General features: G+C 45.0%; 1 protein-coding gene across 1 annotated transcript in view; it reads left to right on the forward strand.

Moving 5' to 3' along the window:
- The window catches only part of NCKAP5 (NCK associated protein 5), a 1,037,966-nt gene that overhangs the window by 117,033 nt on the left and 896,815 nt on the right, over positions 1-24,118 (forward strand). Inside the window, exon 2 of the mRNA XM_060151527.1 lies at positions 3,203-3,332. Coding sequence (XP_060007510.1) covers positions 3,264-3,332 — 69 coding nt within the window. The 5' untranslated portion in view covers positions 3,203-3,263. The remainder of the gene's footprint in view (positions 1-3,202; positions 3,333-24,118) is intronic.

Below are 24,118 nucleotides of genomic sequence, written 5' to 3' on the forward strand. Positions count from 1 at the left end.
CCCTTTTCTTTGATACTCCTCAGTCTTGAGGAGAACAGGTGTTGGACAAGAAAGGGAATAATGTTTTGGATAGAGACTTTAATCGTAAACTCAGCAGAGGAACTCGGTTTTAGGGGGACTTGGTTTCAGTCCTGCCGTGTGATCTTTCAGTGGATCATCTCATTAATCATCACAACAAACCTACTAGGAAGAAGGTCCTGTTATTAGTGTCCTTTCATAGATGAATCAACTGGAGCTTAAATAGGTTAAATAATTTAATGTGATCAGCGAGTAAGGGGTGAAGTAGAGAATCAAACCTGAAGATTAACCATTGTATTTAGAACAAACAAGTCACCTTGGCCTACAAGACCCTGAGTGAACTAGTTGTTACTTAAATCTCAGAACTTTTTTCACACGTTCTCTTCCTAATTTGCTTTAGTGCACACAAACCTCTTCACCAGCTCCTTCCCAGCAGAAAGACTGGCCCCTCTACCTTGGAATGCTCTTTTTTTTTGGCTCCGTTGGGTCTGTGTTGCTGTGCGTGGGCTTTGGTGAGCAGTGGCTACTGTTTGTTGCAGTGCACGGGTTTCTCATTGCAGTCGTTTCTCTTGTTGCAGAGCACAGGCTCTAGGTGCGCGGGCTTCAGTAGTTGTAGCACGTGGGCTCAGTAGTTGCGGCACATGGGCCCTAGAGTGCGGGAGCCTCAGTGGTTGTGGTGTGTGGGCTCAGTAGTTGCAGCATGTGGGCTCTAGAGCTCGGGCTCAGTAGTTGTAGCGCATGGGCTTAGTTGCTCCGTGGCGTGTGGGATCTTCACGGACCAGGGCTCGAACCCGTGTCCCCGGCACTGGCAGGCGGATTCTTAAACACTGAACCACCCGGAAAGCCCTGGACTGCTCCCTACCCATGTTTTTCTATGGCAGCTCATACCCTTACCATTCTGTCTAAACTTTGCTTCCCTTTACACACACTTGACCCCTCAGTTACACCAGTCACGGGGTTGTTTCCTTCATAGCAGGTACCGATCGTGGTTTGGAGTTGTTTTCTTATTTGTTTTCTGTGTCCTCCCACTAGAATGTAATCTCCACAAAGGCAGGGGCTTGGTCTCTATTGACGTGCTGTGTCACCAACATCAAAGTACTGAGTCCTCCATTCATTAAGCACTTAATAAACATGAGCTAAATGCCAAAGTATCATCTATTGTGGTCTATTAAACCCCAAGGCTCTTGGGAATATAAGACTCAGGAGGGCATGCTTTTGTTGGACGGGGGAATCTCAGGGCCTGAGTAGGCTCTGTAGCTGGATTGATCATCACAGACAGTATTCTGAGCCACCAGTGCATAGAGTCCCTGGGATGAGAAGGGGGCTGCAAAGCAGGTGGGAACGGCTGAAAGCACGAAAGACAGCCCCCAAATAAATTTCAGTTAACTAATCGTTTGGCCTATACTATTAGCATAGAACTAACTTTCTTCTGACAAATGCTGCCGGTGCTTTGTTGGTTTTTAACTCTTAGGCCCTGCCAACAAGAAGATATTAAGAACTGACTATAGTTAAAGAACTGACCCAGGTGATGAAGGTGATTACTAAGGTCCCTAAGGACTTCTATGAACCTTGGGAGGGAAAGGAATCATTGCCAAATGGAGTGATGCAGAAGGTTTTGGGAAGGATCGGGGATCTGAGCCAGGCACTGGGGCAAAGGGAGGATTAGACCAGATGGAGGTATGATCCGAAGTGTGGTTTCGGGAATGTTCTTCGTGTGTTTGGAGATTGTAAAGCCTGGTTGGCAGGAATTAGACCTTGAACATGATGTTGAAAACTTTGGATTTTATCCTGAAGTCAGAGTGGAGTTTCTGAGTGGACCAGTAATGAATTAAAGTGAGTGTTCCTGAAAGTGAGAGATGGAATGATTAAAATGGAAAAGAAGCCCATCAGTTTCCTACAACCGACTATAATGTGGGCAAACCCTGCCTGGGGCACAGCTGTCTCAACCCTCTTCCTGGTAGAGGAAACCAAGAGAAAGAGACCACATACTGTGTATAGGCTGTGAGGTCCCGTCTGTTGCATCCTCGTTAAACTTGGAGCAGTTGAAATAATTCTAAAAAATATTTCTTCTCAATTGTGTCAGAAACTGATTGGTATAGCATTTTATTAAGCTCAGCTCTTCTATGTCGGCTGTCCAATGGCTGATATAAAATGTGTTTTTTTGCGAATTATGAGCAATTTCTGTACCTCACAGTGCCTTCTGAGTCATCAGAGGCATATTAAATTATGTCGACTTGTATTTAAGGTTAACTGGTTTTTAATGTTATCCGTGCATAATTAGAACTTAAATGTAAGTTGTCATTTATTGCCTTTAAACCATTTTTATATACATCATTTGATGGCCATCTGTTATCTGTTTTTGCAGTGGAGAAAGATGAGCTTCAGAGAGCCTAAATGACTAGTCCAAGTTCACTTGGCTAATGCGTAGGAAAGTCTGGGTTCAAACCTATTTCATTTCAAGCATTTTACATCTCGGTAAAAACTGGAAGCTAGTATTTAATACATCTAACGCGTCCTTACGAACCAGAATACCAAGTCATTCTAGAGCAAACAATCTCAGTAGAGTGCAGAGATTAACTCTATCTGATCTGATGAAATGCAGTGGGTGTTCAAATACTTACTCACGATAATGATGCCATGACCATTAATGTGGATTCAACCTTTCCCAAAGCAAATGTCTCTTGTAATGTTCCTTAAATAGGTTTAAATTATTTTTAAATTAAATATTGACAATAATGTTCATGTTTCAGTTTCCCCTTACTGGGTCTTGGACTCAGCAGCTCTTGGATATGGAGCGTGGCTTTGTCCATTTGCTCTCGTGGAATTTGGGGACAGCGTCCCTGTGCACAGCAACAGAATGATGCTGGCGGATAGAGAGAGGACGGGTGTGAAACAAGTGTGGCATGAAACGGACTGTTTGCTTTTTTCCACAGTCTGCTGATTAGACCTGCAAACCCATCCCGTGACTCCATTAGTAAAACCTGTGAAAACACAGGGGCCTCCATAAAGACGACTCTGACCTTGGCAGCGGGCGAGGGTTTTGGAGTCGAGAGAACCCAGTTCTAAACTTATGATTTGGGTCTGGGCATTTTTGGCTTCAACACTTGCTCCTGGTTAGAAAGTGAACAACAGGGGTCTAAACACTGTTCGCTCGGATGGTAAAACACATGTTCACTTTTTGCAGTGACCCTGGAAACAGAAGGGGAATTCTTATAAATCACAAAGGAAAATAAATAACTTCACTCATGGAGGGAAAGAGACAGCTTGAGAAAAGGGACTTTGGAAAAAGGCTGTCTCTAGATAGCAGTCTTGTGGTAAGTACTAAATATTCATTTACCACTATATGTTTTGGCTTAAAATGCATTATTCTTTGACTGTGATTTCCTGAACCCTGTGCTTTCAAAACCTCTATTCCAGTTACCCCATTAACAATATCTCCTGGGATTTTTGTTTCACTTATTTTTTACAAAGTCAAAAGCCAGCAAACTATTGGAATGTTTGTATAGTGTCCTAATAGGCAAATGTCCTAATCTGTCAGCATTATATATAATTACATTAATTCCAGCTGAATTACATTAATTCCAACTTTAACCCATACAAAAACACTACTGTACAGCTGATACCAAATGCCAAGCTAGTATATAGTTGTTCTATCACCCATTTATCTTAACTCTGCGGGTAAGTTGAACAAGAATTCACTAGAATTTCAAATACTGAAGAGCGAAGAAAACCTCTGAGATCTTGGGTATGTAAATTTGTTCAATGGTCCATAAACTTTCTTTCTAAAAGTTTGAATACTGATGAGCATCATTCTTAACAATTTGGTTGGGTTTGCTTTCGTGTATGAGGATCTGGTTAGTCCAAGGAAACAGACTCCAAAAGTCACTGATTTCTGAAGGTTGGCCAGTCTTTCACAGTCTGAGCTGAGATGTTTGGGGTCACCTACTCAATGATGCATCTGAACAGAGTGAAAAATCAAATGAAGCAAGTCATTCTTTACTCGTTTGGTCATCTACTCAAGTAGAAAGGTGGCTTAGTACCTTCTTTGGCATGACATTTAGGGATGTGCTTTATTCATTTGTGTCCTCCCAGCTTCGGGCCTGGAGTTGGGGTCAGAGTAGGTATCCAATAAAATATTTGTTGATTTATTAGTTGCCCTTTTCCAATTCTGCTGCTGTAGGACTCGCTCTGTCGGTGTCTAGATTAGCTAGTTACCCTGTGACTGCTGAGGCTTCACGTCACAAACTGTTCATAAATGTGAGTTTCTGGGAATTGAGAAAAGAGTTGCATTTAACTTTTGTGTCTAGTTCTTCTGTGTCTCTGTGAGCTCTGTACTGGGCAGCATACCTTCAGAGGCTAAGAACTCTTATAGGGTTTTAAGTTCTCCTCCCAGTTGGCATGCCCTCTTCTCATTTCTGAGGTCTTTCTGTCTCCAGGTACAGTGCAGCGAAAATTGTGTGTGTGTGTGTGTGTGTTTATATGTCTATACCCTTTGCAACTTCTAGGGAAACTTAGGATAAAAAGATAATTTCTCAGCCTCTCCTTCTTTTCTTTGCCAAAGGAAACACTTCTTACATATCAACCTGCCAGTAAGGTGTGTCTTATGCCTAGCTAGGCACTCATGTAGCATATATAGTAGGAGCAGCCCAAGAAAGGTTCTCTTAACACAGAAGTATCATCCTTGCTGATTAATCCCTAAAGCCCCCAATTTGGCTTGAGGTCCCAGAGAAGCTACAAAGACCCTATAAAAGCAAGCATGCTAAGCTATTGTCTTTTAGTCATTCACAGTAGCACTCATTAATAGAAGGTCTCGGATCATTCCCAGATGTCAGACCGATGAGCAGAATTTTGTTGAGGGAGTTGGTAAAGAAAAGGGTACAGGGCACAGAGTGCCAGCATGCAAGGCTGGGCCGGCGCGAGGAGGGGAGGGGACGTGGATTATCACGAGGGCACCGGGCATCTGAAAATCAGAGAAGGAGATTCAATGAACTTTTTGCCATGTTTAAATTTTCCTTAAGGACAGACTTGACCGTGAGCATGAGTCAAAGCCGTCGTATTACCTTTGCTGGCTGAAAATCCCAAATCAAGCTTGCGTTCCTATTGGCGTGTGGCTGTAGCCTGAGTCTTGTGGGGACTGTGGATCTGTTTCTTGACTTACAGCACAAAAGAACGTTGGGAAAAGGAGAGCTTGTTGCTTGGTACCACCTGAGAAACGTCATCCTGTTAAATCTCCCTAAATGATGCTTAGGAGAGTTTTCACACTAGTGAAATGTCTTCCCTGTTTACTAGAGGCAGATTGAATGTGACATCTGCACGTGCCTGTTGGGAAAATCCTGGAAAAGAATTCGTTCTCCTATGACTGTGTGGCCCAAGGTACAGGGATGCTTGAACGCTATTCATCGTTATACAGGGTAGGCCATGTGACTACGATTTTGCCTTCTGTTTTACCGTTATGTTCTGCCCTCACATAAGATGCCACTATTGGGACAGCAAGAGGATTGGTTTTTAGGGTGTGAGACCCATTGAAAGACCCTAGTGAAGTTTATCCTGACTGTCAGAGAGACAGACACAAATAGGGGAAGAGATTAAAGCTGACTGGCCTGTAAAGGACTTGGACCCAAGACCTTGTCCTCCTCTTTGGCTCTGTACCAAAACCACACAAATAACTAGGCAAGAAGCACACAGGGATGATTCTAGATCAGGGTTGCTGGGAAATACAAGGAAAAAAAAAAAAGAAAGAAACACCTGGCACCATATCACGCACTCTTCATTCCCAACTCATTTTCTTTTTAATTTTATTATTCTATTCGATTCTATGTTAGTTTTATTTTTTATTTTATTTATTTATTTTTTTCTGTTCTATGTTATTTTTAAATCGTTGAATCCAAATTGGGAACGGGTTATCCAGTCCCCTCACTCTGCAGAAAAAGTAGTTAATAATCAGCAAGTTTAAATGCTTTTCCTGAGGCTGCACAGGTAGGATACAACCAAGAGTAGAAGTGAGGTTTCTGACCTGTCCCTTCAGTTCTTTGTCTTTCATTCTCTAATAATAATCCAGTAAGAGAAGATCCTTTGGAAAACTGAGCAGAGGAAAGAGCAACATACTAAGCTCTTAAGTCGACCTTCCACTGCCGTAATCGTTATGACCCATATTTTTGAGAGTCAGAGGGCCCAGAGGTAATTTCCACTTTCAGATTTTGCAGGCAAAAAAATTCCTTAGAATGTACCGCAAGAATAAGGCACTGTTAACTTCATTACACTTTTTATTTCACATAATCAAACCACGAAGTGTTGAGTAGCTCCCCTGCAACAGTTTTAAAAATTTTATGCTGGAGGAACCACAGAATAAAAAAACCTCACAGTCCAAGTACTGAAAAAAAGCTCCAACTGGGGGATGCGAGTTTGTGGTCCTTAGTCGCAATTTTGCTTTCAGGTCGTGACACATGGGAGGGTTTGAGAGTGTGTGTGTGTGTGTGTGTGTGTGTGTGTGTGTGTCTGGGCATACGTGCACCCTAGTAACGCTAAAGTATTCTTTGATGTTGCTGATTTTTGACTTGATGAATCATCCTTTTAAAGAAGAACGTGACAGGGGAAGTGAAACTGAAATGAAAAATATGTTTCAATGTGAGGCGTAAAGACGCGGAGAGAAAGACAAGCGAGGACACGTTGGCCTCTCCCGGTAGGAGTATGCCAAGTAGCCGCGTATTCATGGAGAGTACAGTCTTCTCTCTGATAACAATAAAAATCACCCCAGAAACTGGGGCCTCTTCCTGACCCAAAGCTCTTCAGCCCACCCCAGGATGCTTTTTGATCGGAAAAAGTCAGCATTTCTCACTGCTTTTTTATTTTCAGGAATCATCTCTGCAGATAGGCTGCATGTATAGCTGTTTGACACTTGTAGCTGTGCTAGCATTTGGCTGATGAGCAGGCCAGGGAGTGAACGTTTTTCCAGCTCACATTTCAAGAGCAAAGATTCTCTTTTAATTTGGGGGGAAAATACTTTTTGGGCTTAAGCACAGATAGGAGTAACAGTTTCTCTCATGAGTGATGAATTCCATGTGGTACCCCAATCTTTTCTCCCCCACTGAAAGGAAGACAAACCAGTGGCCATATTAGATCCTCACATCTGACAGAGTGCACTTTTGACAGACTCGTGGCAGCAGGGAAGCCCCCTCACAGGTCCTTCAATTCATCCTTCAGCCTCTGGATGGTTTGCATCCAAATCATTAGAGTAATTAGGCCTTCCACAGGCTCGCATTAACTCTGTCAATCAACAAACATCACTGAAAACCTGCTTTATAGTTAAGATGCTTTAGTAGCCGTGGGATGTGCTGGATAGTTGCCATTGCCCCCTCCAGATCCAGTCCATCCTTCTCTACCTGGCTGTGCACCCCTGGAGGATGTACCACGTGGACCTTGTTCAAAGAATCCCTGGCCTTCTGACATCTCACTGAGTTTGGCCAATGGGCTGACCTAGAAGGCCATCCCAGGTTGGGAGGAAAGAGAAGTCGAGGTCATCGTTTTCCTGCTCTCTCCCTGCCTGGCTGTGGACCACAGTGACTGGACTACTCTGCCTAGGGCCACAGCTTTAGTTGGGCAACTCTCTCCCACAACTTTAGCTGCAGTTACAACCACAGCTCTCTGTGTTGTGGCACCTTCTCTCTCCCCAGGCCCCTTCAGGCTTTTTGGTAGTAACGACTCCTGGGTGTTGCCAGCCCATTTCATGTTGGTTTGCCTTAGGTCTGCCCACACTTGAATCAGCAGTGCCTTTACCAAAACCTCCTCGATTAAGTGGTTTGAGTGTGTCATCTTTTTCCTGCAGGGTGACCCTGACTGATATGAGGAAATATTCCTTCTCAAAGTGTTTACAGTTTATTTGTAGAAGCTGATCTAATAAGCAAGAAAAATAACAGAACATGGAGAAGATACACAGGTGTGACATTGACAGTGACAGGACTTGAGATCATTCTGGGAGGATGTAAGGAGGCACCATGCAGTAGCTGTTGTTAGATCTGTGCTTCGAAGCAATGGTGAGAATTCCATAGGTAAAGATTGGGATAGAAGAGAAGAAAGACGGACTTCCCTGGGGGTCCAGTGGTTAAGACCCCACGCTTCCAGTGCGTGGGGCACGGGTTCAATCCCTGCTTGGGGAACTAAGATCCCACATGCTGCATGGCGCGGCCAAAAAATAAAAATAAAAATAAATTTTAAAAAAAAGAGAGAAGAAAGGCAACCCAAGGAGATTGTCCTAAACCCCTTGGTGACAACTCATTTCATTGCTGAATTATTTTTTTTCCCAGGAAAACTTCTTCCTTATATCAAATTGTGATGGTTAATTTTATATGTCAACTCAACTGGGCTAAGGGATACCCAGATAGCTGGCAAAACATTATTTCTGGGTGTGTCTGTGCGGATGCTTCCAGAAGAGATTAGCATTTGCATTGGTAGGCTGAACAAAGAAGATTGCCTTAACCAGTGTGGGTGGGTATCTGATCTGCTGAAGGCCTGCACAGAACAAAAAGGCAGAGGATGGGCGAATTTGCTCTCTGCACGAGCTGGGACATCCACCTTCTCTGTCCTCAGACATGGCTGCTCCTGGTTCTACAGGCCTTTGGACTCAGACCTGTATCATTGGCTCCCTCATTCCCAGGCCTTGGGGTTTGGAGTCAACTACATCACCAGCTTTCCTGGGCCTCCAGCTCCCAGACAGCTATGGGACTTCTCAGCCTCCGTAATCACAAGAACATTCTCTCATAATAAATCTCTTTATTTACACATACACACACGCACAGACAGAGCCCTGACTGACACGCAAATTTAAATTTCTGTTGTTTTATCTTCATTTATTCCATTCCCCCTGACCCCGCCACCCCATTTAGTGACTGGAAGTTATTCAAAGCAGGCGTCAGCAAACCCTGTACAAGGCCACAGAGTGAAGAGTTGAGGCTTTGCAGGCTCAATGAGCAGTCACAACGACTCAACTCTATGGCCGTAGCGGAGAGCAGACACAGACGAGACAGGAATCAGTGGGTGGGGCTTATGTGCCAATAAAACTTTATTTACAAAGACAGCAGCAGGCTGGATTCTGAAGGCTGTCTGCACACGTTAGAGAAATGGGAAGCTTGAGGGTCCATGTTGGCTCTTCCTGAGTGCTAACTTTCTGAGTAGTGATTTGTGTTTACCCTCAGGACAGATAGTACCCCGAGGCAGGCAAAGAGGCGGGTTGAGGCGTCATGCAAAGATGCAGGTCCTCAAGAAGTTGAGGAAAGGGAAAGGTTTTAGAAAGCTCCAAACTCGCTGAGAGTTTTTCTAAACGCAAAGTATGGGCATGGTTAGTGTTGTTCACAGCAGCCATTGGATTGTGAGTACTCAGGAAAATATCTGTATCTTGTAAATGCTCCAGGCATTTCTGTAGCTACCCCGACTTTGTTGGTGCTATAGTTAGACTACCCTTCACCAGAGGGATGCTGTGCAGAAACTACCAGGTTGCTGAAGAAGGTTTCTAGCTACTCAGATCCCAGCTACCCTTGACCCCTTCTACTAAAGGAAGCATATATAAAGTAGGGTTTACTCAGTGCCTCTGACCGCTGGGCAAAGACCAAGCTGCTCTCTGGGAAGCCTGACGTTTGTTCTCTGATGTCAAGATTGTTTGAGATTTCCCAAACGATCATCAAGTGGAGGAGGGTCAAGGAATGAGAGCAAGCTTTTTATTTCCCGACTGCTTCATTCCCCCTAAAAAATGGACAGTTCTCTTAGCCATCTCCTAGATGTCCTAAGAACAGACCATGCACCAGAGCCAGATGTTGGAAGGTGTGGTGATGTCTGAGGATCCAACCAAGGCCTCTTTTTAAGGAAAAAGCAACAGTGGAGAACAGGCCAGCTTCGGTCTGGGCTAGTAACCTTCCTAAAGTGGCATGCTGAATCTTTGACTGTTCCCTTTGAAAGTGAGCAGTGGTAGAGCTTAAGAAGTGTGAGATCCTTATATGGAGTTACCCAGTGAATCTGCCCACCAGCCTAGCTGAGTCCATCATGGCAGGTCAAGAGAACGCTGGAGAAATGCCCTGTCCAGTTGCCCTCCAGCAGCACAGATCCTTGGGGACTCTGGATAGATTTGGGGCAGATGACCTGGGGGAAGACAGGGGAGGCTTGGCCAGGTGGGCACAGCCCACAACACTGGGTTGCTAAGCATTGTAAAGGGGCTCCGGACAAACAGAAAGAGATCAGAACCCAGCAAGAACAACGCTGGGAGGGAGATTAAAGATTTGAGCAATGCTGCTGCTGAGGACGGAGTCTGAATGGAGAATAGGACAGAGGAGCAGCTGTAGAATATGCCCAGCTGGTGGGCCTGTGGTGTGTCAGCAGTGGGGCTGGCTGAGTCGAACACAGAAGCCACCTTAGCAGACAGTGTTCAGGCAGAGAATCACGCATCGAATGTCGACCAGGAGGGCTTCCTTCCCTTAGTAATAATAGCGGCAATTTTTTGAGGCTTACTGTGTGCCAGGCACTCCACTCAATGCTTTAGGTGGAAACTGTCATTTAATACTCAGGACAACCCTTTAAGGTAAGAACTCTAATTATTCCTGTTTACAAATGAGAAATCAGAAGTTTAATAAGCTCATCAACTTCCTCAATGCTCTAGGACTGCAAAGGGAATTAGAGTGAGTGATGGAGTTGGGATTTCAACTCAGGTGTGTCTACCTCTAGACTACGCTGTGCTGTACAGCTTGGAAGCAGAAAACCTTTTTTGCCAGTGACTGGGAGCTCCTCACATGATGCTTCCCAACCTTAAAGAGCCCCAGCCTCAACAGGGCTAGAGGTTTACATGTCCTTTAGCACATCTGCCATATTTCTGCCTCCTGGTATCAGAAGCCTGATTTCGACAAAAGAATCGTCAAAGGGGCAGAGGTTGGAGGGGGAGGGTTATAAAGAATAAGAAATGCATGTGTCAAAACTTGGTCTAGGCTTAATTTCTCGTCTTGTGCTTTTTCAGATTAACCGGGTCTTGGAACCAACTTCTATAAGATTAAAATTTATTTTATATATATATCTATATATAGATATATATATAAATGTGATATATACATATATAATACGATATATACATATATATAATATCATAGATCTGTAATTTAATATTTTTAGCCATATGAGGGCTGATTGTGGTGTGACATGTACAAACCAAGGTGGAATTATTGATTAGAATGGCAGTAGAGTAGGGAGGAACTGGTGAATGGTGGGGCACCTCCAAATATAGCACCCCCAGTATGCAACAGGCTTTATAACTTGAGTGATGATCCTATCAAATGGCTGTACCTTCTTTTGACTGGGCCACTGGCTGATGGAGATGGTTAGGGATCCAGCATCATTTCCCATGAGGAGATTCCCAAAATATGTCATTTGTTTGCCCACCCTCTGCAATTGGTGCTCCTTCATCTGACGCTGCCCAAAGGAGGGTCTGCCTTTATTATGGTGGTGGCTCCCCCTGAATGAGTCTTCTCTCCCTTCTTATTTCCTTTCTCTAATCACTGAAAATCAGGCAGACTGCCCTCGTAATGGTATCTTTCCAAGTTCTTATTAAAATGTCCTTTCCTGAGTTGCCGTAATACTCACTGCTGACCTTTATCTCCGCATTTACCACTTGGGCACATGCCCGTCTACTGTAGAACCTCAGCCGAGGCACTACTGACATTCTGGGGCCTGTATTTCTTTGCTGTGGTGGCTGTCCTGTGCTTTGTGGGCTGTGTAGCAGCATCCCTGGACTCTACCTACCAGGTGCCGGTAGCTCTCCTCCTTCAGTTGTGATGACCAAAGTTGTCTCCAGACATGGCTGATTGTTCCCTGGGGAGCACAGTCAATCCAGACTGAACTGAACTGTAAGCTCCTTGAAGATAAGAGCATTGTCATACTCACATTTGCATTCCTAAAGTCTGACGCATAGAAAACACTCCGTGAAATGAATGAATGTACCAGTGAGAAGCAGTTCATGGGCAAGCAGCCACCAGCAGGAGACACTGGATATGGGGGAAGACGGAACTACCTGGAGAAGGCACTGAGTGCTGGTTGAGAAGGTTGGGAGAGTAGATGACACCCTGCTTTTCTGGTTTGCCCCAGGATGAGTCTAATGTGTGTGTAAAGTTTTTATTATTATACATCAGAGACTTTTAACTTGGTATCTGGGCCCTCTTGAGTCCCAAGGTACTTGATAGGGCAAATTTATGAGAAGATTGCAGAGGTTTAAATTCTCTGAAATGTATTATATTCGATTTTATGTGTATATGCATGTGTGTATTTTTCTGGGGAGCAAGCCCACAGGTATAATCAGATTCTCAAAGACATCTGACTCAAGAATGGTTAAGTGGCTCCACCTGCCATTAATCTAGCAAGTCTGGTCAATAGCACCTGCACACAGATGGCATCCCTTGCCCAGGTCACAGAGCAGGCTCTCAGCAGCACCTGATTCCATCACCTGTGCTCAGCTGCTGCCATGAGTGCCGTCTGCCTGCCTCGGAGATAGCTCTGTGCCTACGTAGCGTCTCAGAGATCACTAAATCAAAACGGGAAACATTTTGAAAGGCTTTGCAAATGCTGTGTTATGGGTAGATGATGAAATAATACTGCCTCTGCAGAAGAAATAAGGACAAATGAGGAAAAACATTTGCTGAGCGTGTTCTGTGTTGTTTTAGGGATCAGAGATCTGCTTGTCATTCTCCTGGTATCTCACCATCTTTCAATAATGGGAGTCATCAGATCATACAAGTTTCCATGGCAACTGAGTTTTCTGCATCATCCTCTGGTAGCCTAGGATCATTGCCGCGGCAAACTCTTGAGTGCTTTGTCCATAACGAGAGGTAGCGCTTTCATCAATCTCCTTAGAAGCAGGTCCTCAAACCCAAAAGGTATCTGGGTATCCTCTCTGATAGGTGCTTGCTTTCCTTTCCAGAGTTTCTGATGCATCAGCCCAGGAATTGAGCACCTGCTAGGTCTGAAGCACGGCGGGGTGAGTGCTGAGAACGCAAGGCATGGTTTCTGCTTTCCAAAGCTTAAAAAATCTAATGACATATACAGAAATCATAGTAATACCAGCAGTGATGGGATTTAGGAAGAAGAGGTTGCTCTCTGGCTATATTGATCAGGGCGGACTTCCCAAGGAGGAGAGCTTTCATATCCCCCTCTAGGAAGTTGGTCCAGATTAATCTATGGTGTCTCTGAGTGCCTGGAAGCGGAAATTTGTTGAGAAAGCCACAGTGTCTTAAAAGAACAATAGAACTCCAAGGCGCCTGGGAGGAACTGCCGAGACCCTAAGAAAGTGCTGTTGTGATCCTGAATTACCATCTTAACTTTCCTTTTGCCTCCTCTAGCCACCCCTCCCCGCCCTTCTATTAATATTCTCTTACCTGTACATCCTGGTGCCAGGCAAAATGCACCTCACAGATAAATCACGTGTATTTTCCTTGCTTCGCATTCATTTATCAGTGTGTGTTATACCAACTATATATATTAGCTGTATTTCAGCAGCTTAACTGTCTCACACGGATTTACCACCCTGTACTCTAGTTCATTATTATCAACTAATATTTATTAAGCATCCAGAGGGCTCATGGCTATGAATTTGGCTGCGTTTTCGTTACTTTCTGTTGCATCGCCGTGTTCCACTGACTTGGCTCAGCTTAGCCAGTGTTTATCATCTCCCTGCCAGTTTTCTATTCATATGACAGTCCTCATATTCATCCCAATTTCAATTAATATTTCAAGAGCAAATCCAGGAGCCATCATATTAAAGCGCTTCACTTAATACCAGATGCACTGCCTCGACTCTTTCCCTTTTACGTACGAATTTTGCAGTTTTCACCTAACACAGAATCCCGTTTGTCTGGGCTGCTCTCTACAAGCCCAAACAGTGGTTCCTTCTGGTTCCTTTGCATTCCAGGCAGCTCCAGATGTTTCCTCCTCATAAATTTCAGTCCCTTAACTAGGCTTAATGGATCATAATTGTCCATTTCCAAAGATGCCTCTGAGGTTTGCTTGCCTTCTGTCTTTCAGCACCTTTTTGGTTCTTAGTTAGAAGCAGTTGTCTTCGGCTTGGTAGGTTTCCTAATACAGTTAATCCATTGACTGCTCTCACGCATGTGTTGAGGGAAATAAAATCATTTGGTCTAGTGAATTCTGGGATCCATCTGTCAGAGCCAGCAATAAGCAGGCTCAGGGGCTGTTGGCCTTTCCGTGAGGCAGAGCTGTGGTCAGAGGCCTGCCACCCCTGGAGACGGTGAGGCCTCGAAGGCTGGCAGGAATCGGCGTGGGTGGGTACAACGCTGAGCTGACGTCCTTGAAGGTACCGACTAGATACGACTGGGACGCAGCTAGAGCTGACTGTCCTTCCTTCCTCCCTGGATGGAATCCTAGCTAGATGGTGGTGGGAGGAGCTATTTGGAGACCTCCTGGGCCAAGTTTGCAGTTCTACAGAATATCTGACCTCATTCCTGTTTGGCGAGGTGCAGCAAGGAGGAAGTGAGGGTAACTAACTCACGTGGTTAGTGTTGGGCTGCACCCCGCAGGCCTATAAGGTCTGTACTTGCCCAGCTTCAAGACCGAGGAAAGAGCCTGGAGTCAGCAACAGAGACATCAGTGGTTTAACAGATGGGGGAGTTTTTACACGTCTGAAGCGACACCCTACCCTGTGCAGCGCACGCCTGGCGACAGTCTTAGCTCCTCGGGTGGGGAGGGAAGATTACCATTTATAGGGGAATTGATGTCATGTGGGCTCATTAGTTACCAGGGAAACAAGTAGAGGGGCACGCCCCTCACCGCCCCTTTGATAAGAACAGTTGCTAGCTGGGGCCTGGCGCAAGTATGCAGGAAGGTCAGTCACGTCAGTAGGGTGTAGGTGAAGTACTCCCTGGTCGAGCAGGGGATGTACAGAGAACAAGAGAACAGCCAACTTGAGTGGCCTGACCATGCAGTTAACACTTGTCATCCTCTTAGGAGGACCTGAATAAGTGTCCATAGTTTTGCCTACAAAGACGTTTCAACCACAATCTTCCTTCCTTCCTTACTACATCCATCGAGGTTCTAGAAGGAAACAGATGGCACATGGAGCCACATGATGGAGGAGAGTTTAGAAAGAGCCTTTTTACCAAGGGGTGATGGGATGCAGGGAACTTACATGACCATAGTGCAGCACCCGAGGTTAGAAGCAAGCGGGGAGCCATTACCATGCTAGGCCTGGAAGGGCAGGGGAGAGGAGGTGGTGACCGGAGAACCATGTGGCCACAGGGAGGGAGCCACTTGGCAGGAGATGTCACCTTGGATGGAAGGACGCAGACAACCAACAGGGAGGGGGTCGGCACCAGGGCGTGAAAACTCCCACAGGGAGGGGCGTCGTCCCCTCCCACTCTCCAGGCTCGTGCTGGCATCTCCCATTTGTTGAACCCAGTTGGAAATCGGAGAGAAAGGGGACCCTCAGAGCACTGGGGCCCAGAGCAAGGTAGAGAAGGGTGGAGAGTGGGTGTGTAGGGGCCGACAGGATGTATTCAGTGTACGTATCCTGTGTGATAGATGCCCCCCCCAGTCCCTCTCTTCTGACATTTCTGGTATGAGAAGATAACGCTGTCCTAAGTCAGACTAGTTTATTATTTGTATATTGTTAGAAATGGGTCCCTGCCTGTTACTTTCTAGTCAGATTCGCCAACTTGGTTTGACCCGAACATTATGATGTCACACCTTCAGAAGACAAGTTGCATGTGGCCAGGAGCACGGTCTTCTCTGCCAGGGTCCTGATAAAAATGCCCGGTGCAGGGCTATGTACGTGTTGTCTGGAGTACAAGGCATGCGATATAGTGGATTCATCACTGCATCAGAACTTGAAGTCTGTAGGCTTGAACTTGAGGTGACCCCTTTAGTAGATGTGTGGGCTTCGGCAAGTCTTTGAAACTCTCTGAATCTCTGTGTGCTCAATAGTGGGGTTGCCATGAAGCCAAAGTAAAATAAAGAACAAGAGGTTATCATGTTAAGTGAAGTCAGACAGAGAAACACAGATATCATGTGATCTCACTTATAAGTGAATCTAAAAAATGATACAAATGAACTTATTTACAAAACAGTAATTGGGGCTTCCCTGGTGGCGCAGTGGTTGGGATTCCGCCTGCCGACGCAGGGGACGCGGGTTCGTGCCCCGGTCTGGGAGGATCCCATACGCCGCGGAGCGGCTGGGCCCGTGAGCCATGGCCGCTGAGCCTGCGCGTCTGGATGACTGTGCTCTGCAACTGGAGAGGCCACGGCAGTGAAAGGCCCGCATACCGCAAAAAAAAAAAAAAAAAAAAAAACAGTAATTGACTCACAGACATAGAAAACAACCTTACGGTCACCAAAGGGGAAAGCGGGGAGAGGGATAAATTAGGAGTTTGGGATTAACATATACACACGACTATATATAAAGTAGATAAACAACAAGGACTTACTGTACAGCACAGGGAACTCTACTCAGTATCTTGTAATAACCTATAATGGAAAAGAATCTGAAAAAGAATATATATTTTATACATATATATATATGCGTGTGTGTGTGTGTGTGTATATATATATATATATATATATATATAAAACCGGATCAGTTTGCTGTACACTTGAAACTAACACAACATTGTGAATTAACTATACTTCAATTAAAAAAAATAATTAGTGATGAAAAGAGCCAGTCTGTGACTCCACATAATTTATGTGCATAATAAAGTCACCATTGACACTGAAAAAAAAAAAAAGAACAAGAGGTTGCTCTGGAGGTGGTAGGACTCTATGCAAATGAAAGATCTTGCTGTTCTGGCCCTGGTGCAGCTCCTACCTGCTCAACTTCAGCTGATCAAACGTATGCGCTGCAGTGGCAGCTTCAGGAAGAAGCATGCGCTCGGAGCCCCCTGTGTACAGAGTACTCCTTTTAAAGGGTACAGTGGAACCGGAGGCCGTGCAATGTAGTGGAAAGAGTATGGGCGGGCTGGAGAATCAGTCTGAAGCGGATGGGAATCTCAACCTGCCCAGTTCGGCCTGGCCTGTGTCAGCTTGGCCATGCTGCTTACCTCCTCTGAGCCTCTGTGCTCTCATCCATAGGCAGAGGTGCTAATCTCCTCCTGGAAGGAGGAGAATGTTAGGAGAATGAACGGAAAGGATTCACGGAGAGCACACGGCACAGTGGGTGGCGTGCGGTCTCCTCTGTGCCGAAAATATGCAGAGCTGGCTGATGCGGGGCCTCCAGATGGCAGCTCCTTTGTCTGCAGATGGAAGGGGCCATTCAGAAAAGATGTTTTTTTAATGTGTGGTTTGCATATATTCATATATGATGTGTAAAAACGGAATGGTGTCTCCATGATGGTATCAGCCAGAAATGCTCACCCAGGTGTTAACCACAGGTTGTGCCTGACCAAACCTTGGATTCCTTTCTTCTTCCTGCAGGGGCTGGGTCCGTAGGCCCCTGTTCGTGAGCTGTACTCCAGACCTTCTTCTATGGAGCGTTATATTTTTTCTGGGACTTTTGGCCTACTGCTGTCACCCTTGAAACCCAGCCAAGGTCTATTTATAACAGGCATTTATTCGAAAGGCTTCCAGAGGTGCCCACAGTCTTCCAAGCAAGTGTACAATGACCCCCTGTGCACAGGGGCCGGCTGGCTCTTGGGCCCCAGGCTGGAGGACCGGGCCCCAGAGCCTCCTTTGTTTGCCTGATGCCTTCAGTTGCTCTGAGCTGTACCAGCTCAGAGCAGTGGGAGATGAGATTTGGGGAGGGGGCTGGGGATCGTTTCCCATGTGACTCCCTCTCTTTACTTCGATGGGGGAAGAAAGACTCGGAGGGGTCGAAGCGGGAAAGATTTTCCACGACATAAAGAGAACGCAAAAGGAAACAGGGGCCCAGTGGCCACTTGCCAGGTCCCAGGAATGCGCCAGCCCTGGGAATTGGCCCCTGGCCAGCCTCCTCAGGGGCTGCTGACTTGGGAAAACTGGCTCCCTGGCCTCTGCCAAGAATGCAGACAATGGCCTTTTGGATATTTCACTTTTGAAAGTTAGGCTTTTGTTTTATTATCACCAAAGGTAACGTTCATTGGGCACCTACGTTTTCCTGCCAACAGATAAAATGCACGATTGGAAGTCAGTGTAACTTAAACCGAGCAGAAACACCAGGGTCCTCCTATAATGTTTACAGCCTGCTTCTAATAAGGGCCTTATCCTTTGCTCGGCTACGTTGCTACCTTAAACGTGAGTGCTGAGCGGTACTGCAATTCTAGAATTAAAATTCGTTTGTAAGTGCTCAAGTGAGCTGTATTATGTCACTTGAAAGCGCTGACATAAATGGAATCGGCTTGTACAATTGTCGTTGGGTTGAGAAGAGATTTTGAGAGAATGAAGCACAGAACCAGTGTGTTCTGATGGAGGGAAAGAGGCCAGGATCCAGCCGCTGGTTTAGGATAGAGTAGCTCTGTCATACAGGATACTGAATTCTGCGATGGAAAGAGGGGCACCAATTACACACTCCGCTCAATGTGTCATCACATTGTGTGAAACGATGGTGTTACAGAAGAATCAGATGACCTTAAAATATTCCATATGGTTTTTAGTTCCTATTTGAATTAGTGGCATTGATAATAATAATAATAGCGACTAACATTACAGAGCATTTACAATATCCTGGGTGCTGGACTTAATTATTTTATTTATGTTAGCTCATTTAATTTTCACAACAATGCTACAGGGAGGGACTATAAGTTCCCCATTGTACAGATGAAGAAACAGGCTCAGATATTAAATGACTGCTCTCTAAGATCACTCGACTAGTAAACACCAAGGTCAGTCTTAACCAAAAACCTCATGCTCCTAATACCTGCACCGTCCACGTGTATCTTGAATGCATTTCAAAGTTGAGAGGCGTGTGCCTCTCTGGGTTTGATTGGGGGTCTTCTGGTTTCCCTTTCCCATGGTGATGGGGTGGGTCATTCCCAGGATGCCGTCTTCTGGAGGATTCTGTGCTGTAGCTTCAACAGCCATTTGACAGTGGTTCTTTTCAAAGCAGTTTCCCCGTTGGCTTGGAGGCCTTTACTTCAGATATCACTGTGGCCTCCCTCATGTTGAGAAACCTTCCTCCATATTGTGATGAGAGGTCCTACCAGGTTTCTGAACAATGGGGAAGATGGAGCAAGCTGCTCTGAAGAAGTTCCAGGAACTTTACCCCTTTGCAAAGGAGGCCCGCACACCTTGATTTAAGAAAGTTCTATTTATGTGAATCCAGATTTACACAAAAGACACATCAGGGGTTGCTTCTTTCCTCTTTCTACAGAGATTCCTCACATAACAAAGGACGCCCCAGAAAGTTTCTTTAAATAGACTTTAATGCATTTTAAATTGAATTGAATTTCCAAAATTCAATTTGTGGTAGTAGTTTCCCATGGAGCTAAATGCCTAGCATCAGACCTTTTTTTTTTTTCCTACGATGGAAAACAGATCATAGATGGTATTTGGGATTGGAGCTCTTTCCCCAGGAGCCCTGAAGGGGCTGGAGAGCCTGTCCTTGTGCACGGAGGGAGTTTTCACTCAGGGGAAGAAGAGGAAAGTCACCCCAGGACACCCAGCCTCGGCTTCTCCCTGTCAGAGTCTTTCTTCCTTTCTTCACTCTCTGCAGCTCCAGTGGGGCTCATGGGCTGTGCGCTGTGTCATAAAGAATGGGTGGTTTCCTACAGTTAATCCAAGCGACTCAGACATCCTCACAACCCTCCTGCATGTTTCTGAAAGACGTTTCTGGCATGTGTGTCTATAAAAGTTCTTCCCTCCTTGCAAATTATATCCGTTAAACATTATTTTTACGCATACCATGGAGCCTAATCCTCTGAGTAAATGAAAGAGAAAGTAGAAAGGGGAGACATCAGCCTAGATGTAGATTCTGACTCATCGGTGATGTGCGAGGTACTGCACTGATCCAGTTTACATATTTTAATGAATCCTTTATTCAACAAATACTGATTGTGCTTGATTCTTCAAGGAATTCTGTGGTTAAACAAGACTGATACCGGCCTTCTCTTACAGAGCTTACGTTCCAATAAGTTCTCCAACAGCCCGGGAAGAAGGTATTATGCTTCCCATTTTAGAGATGTGGAAACTGAGGCTCAGAAAGGTTAAATCACTTGCCCCAAATCACACAAGTTAGTAAGAGTCAGCACTTCATTTCAGAACCAGAACTGAGTCCAATCGAAAGCCAGTTGCTTGGTTTTTCTCTACCCTGTACTATTTGCAACACTTAATCGTATCAAATATAGATCACATCTATATTTCTTTGATAATTGGAGATTATCTGGAAATCAACAACCAAAAGAACCCTGGTTTTAAATGAGGAATTAACTAGGATGAGTCTTAGTATAATAGGAGCCAAAAGATAAGTTAATCCTTTTTCCTATATGGTTACCATGTCCCCAGTGGGAAATTGGAAAAGTATGCACAGTGGTTACTAGTGAAAGCACAGCCTTGCAAGTCACACATTTGGAACTGAAAGTCCTTCGCCCGGAGAGGATCAACTGCCCTTGTGCAGGGCCTCTTTAGAAAGAAAAAGGGGACAGGGGGCTTCCCTGGTGGCGCAGTGGCTGAGAGTCCGCCTGCCGATGCAGGGGACACGGGTTCGTGCCCCGGTCCGGGAAGATCCCACATGCCGTGGAGCGGCTGGGCCCGTGAGCCATGGCCGCTGGGCCTGCGTGTCCGGAGCCTGTGCTCCGCAACGGGAGAGGCCACAACAGTGAGAGGCCCGCATACCACAAAAAAGAAAAAAGAAAAGGGGACAGGCTGATAGAAATGGTATACAGCCCTTACTGTCACAAAATACGACCCAGCTCTGCTACTGCCAGGCTGTGTGCCCTTCTCAAATTCTTTAACCTTTTCTGAGCCTCTATTTTCTTCCAGACTTATATCAGGATCAAGTGACACAAGAGCAAAAAAAAAAAAAGAAAACTTGAGAGAATTAAAAATTATACCCCAGTAACAATGAGAACTGTAACAATATGGGAACCAGGATAAAGAATAGGGGTTTTGACCGCACGGTGAGCCCCCCCCAGTGCCTGGTGGAGGCAGCTTTCAAAGGTGGTCCACGAATGGCTAAGTGGAAAAAAAAAAAAATGAAGGATAACAGTCACTCTAATGAAATAACAACAAAGCGTGATTGCAGGGCACTGGCTTTGTTCCTTTCATGTGTCCCTACAGCCACTATGTAAAGCTTTATTCTAGTGAATACTGTGAGTAAGCCACACACACCTTTTTTCTTAAATGTTTTTATTGGAGTATAGTTGATTTACAGTGTTGTATTAGTTTGGGGTGTACAGCAAAGTGATTTAGTTATACATATATCTACATATCTATTCTTTTTCAGATTCTTTTCCCTTATAAGTTATTACAAAATATTGAGTACAGTTCCCCACACACAATCTTTTTTTTCCAGTGCTGCCATGCATTTATTTATTTTATTTTTGTAATTTTTATATTATATTGTAGTCTAGTTGATTAGCAATGTTGTGTTCGTTTCAGGTGTACTGCAAAGTGATTCAGTTATACATATACATGTATCTATTCTTTTTCAACTTCTTTTCCCACTCACACTCTTAATTAAATTAAAAAAAAAAGGTGGCTTGCCCCTGAGAGCTGGAGTGCTTCTGGCCACTCTCAGATGCCTAGGAAGCAGCTCACGCATCTGGACGTGATCTAAGATCATGGTGGATCCCTGCCCTTGCCTAGAGCGAGGGAAAGGGGCCACCTCCATCCAAAGCCCCACTTCTCCAAGGAGCTTCAGCATTTCCCAGACACATTTGCAGGTTTGCCTTTTATTTTTCCATTTATCAAATTTTCATTGAGCACCTTGTATGCAAGTCTCTGTGCTCCTATTAAAATCTTCAAAAAATATAGCTCTCTTAAAAATTCGGTATTTTTTTCTTCAGGATTTCTGCCATGCTTCCTTCAGAGCTCTAGTGAGGGCTCCCTTGGGAAGCCGCACAGATGGGAGTTACAGAAGCTCAAAGCCTGTGCTGAGAAGAGCTGCGTTCCGGAGGCTTTCTCTGCTTTGGCCCTTTGTGAATGTCAAGAGGGGAATGTGGATGGATGACAGAAAGAGGAAAGAGGGCATAGAACTGAGTCAGTCTTGAGGCTGGAATAACTCTCTAGAGACAGGCTAGTGACTGTTCGGTCAAAGGAAAAAGAGAGACCAGAATAATGATCAAACAGCAATAACAATACACACATACACAGACACACACATACACACAACTGATATCCAGTAATTGGATCCAATTTCTTCTCTGCTCTCTCAGCCCTCAGAAACGAGCCAGCATTTATGTGATATCCCAGGGCGCACAAGGACCCCGGTCCATGACGTCTGCATGGATGAGGGGTAGCAAAGGCCCCTGAAGTAGCACATCTCAACCCCAAGCGTTATATTTTCTGCCCATCTCCAAAATGGGATAAATTTAGTACAGTTGGGAAAAGGCACATATCAACCAGATGAAGATATGTGTAAATAAACCAGACAGACCATGTGTGGGGTTCCGAGTTATTGGGGAAATCCAAGGCCAGACACCAAAGCAGTAGGCATTGCAGTTACCACAAGTACATGAGGTGATGGGCACTCAGAAATCTAGGGAGCCTCTATGCTCCCACGAAGCAGGGGCTGCGTGTCAAGTGTTGGATGTTAATGCCGCTTCCCTTTTGAACTCTGTGGTTCATGTCCTTGTCCCCTGGTTCAGATTGTCCCAGGAGGACTGGAAAATGATAAGGTGCCATGTCGTGGTATTTCTTAAAACTAATTATCTGAGAGAATTCATGGAAAACTGAATGGAGTAAGGGTTCACACTTGACTAAGATTCACTGTCATCCATGACAATGAATTGATCCTTTAGAAAAGTTAATAACTTAGCCATTGTTAATAGTAAACAGATCTGAACATCAGGACTAATCAAATCAAGATTTCTGGGTCTATATTCTTTTTTTTTTTTTTTTTTGCGGTACGTGGGCCTCTCACTGCTGTGGCCTCTCCCGTTGCGGAGCACAGGCTCCGGACGCGCAGGCTCAGCGGCCATGGCCCACGGGCCCAACCGCTCTGCGGCACGTGGCATCCTCCCGGACCAGGGCACGAACCCATGTCCCCTGCATCGGCAGGCGGACTCTCAACCACTGCGCCACCAGGGAAGCCCCTATATTCTTTGTATACACACCTACATAATAAGTTGACTAAATAAATGAATAAACACAGCTTTAATTTTGAGTATATAACTAAAACGCTTGAGCTCTCTAGTCATAGTCTATAAATGGAAAAATTTTTTATTAATACAGTTAAATTAAATTTGATGGAACCTCATTTAAAAACACATCTGTGGGCTCTAAGTTCTAGTACTTTTTTTCAGGTGAAACATTCTAAGGGTATGATTTTTATATCTCAATTATTAAGTTCCTTAGATGGATTCGCAAGGGTTAAGAACTAACTTCTATGTTTACACTTAGGTAGGTAGATTCGTTGCAACTATTGGTTTCTGAGTCTGGCCAACAAATTTCTCTATGAAAAGGCATTTGTAGTCATGCTCTCGATCTATAGCACAATGCCCAGCCCACAGAGGGTTCAGTAAAGGCTTGGGAAGTTGATGCTGAAAACTTGGCCTCTGTGCACTGGAGACAGGTTTTGGGTGAAGTAGAAAAGAATAGCTCTATTGCTTTGCCAGGCAAAGGGGGACACGGTGGGCTCTTACCCTCAACTGTGTGTTCCCACCCTGGGGGATCTGGTGAGGAGTTTTACAGCAATGGTTCAAGGGCCGGGTTGCTGATAAGGATCAGGGTGTGTGCAGGGCCTGTGCTCCTTTAATCTGGCCTCAGGTGGTCTCCTGATGAGCTTCTGTGGGTCTCTTAAGTTATCAAGCTGTGACCTTCTCTCTCTCGAATGAAGAATGCTTCATCTGGTAGTTAACACCTTCCATTTGGTGGGGGTTTTAGTTCTACAGAAGAGCTCAAAGATACTGTTATGTGTATCCCTTGAGGGGGAACCAGGACCCTGCTCCAAGGCTGCGCTATTGTTTCTTGACCGTTCCTCCCTTGTCTCTGCATCCCCTCCCTT

This window comes from Lagenorhynchus albirostris, chromosome 6 (genome assembly GCF_949774975.1).
Source record: "Lagenorhynchus albirostris chromosome 6, mLagAlb1.1, whole genome shotgun sequence".
In the NCBI taxonomy this organism is placed as follows: domain Eukaryota; kingdom Metazoa; phylum Chordata; class Mammalia; order Artiodactyla; family Delphinidae; genus Lagenorhynchus; species Lagenorhynchus albirostris.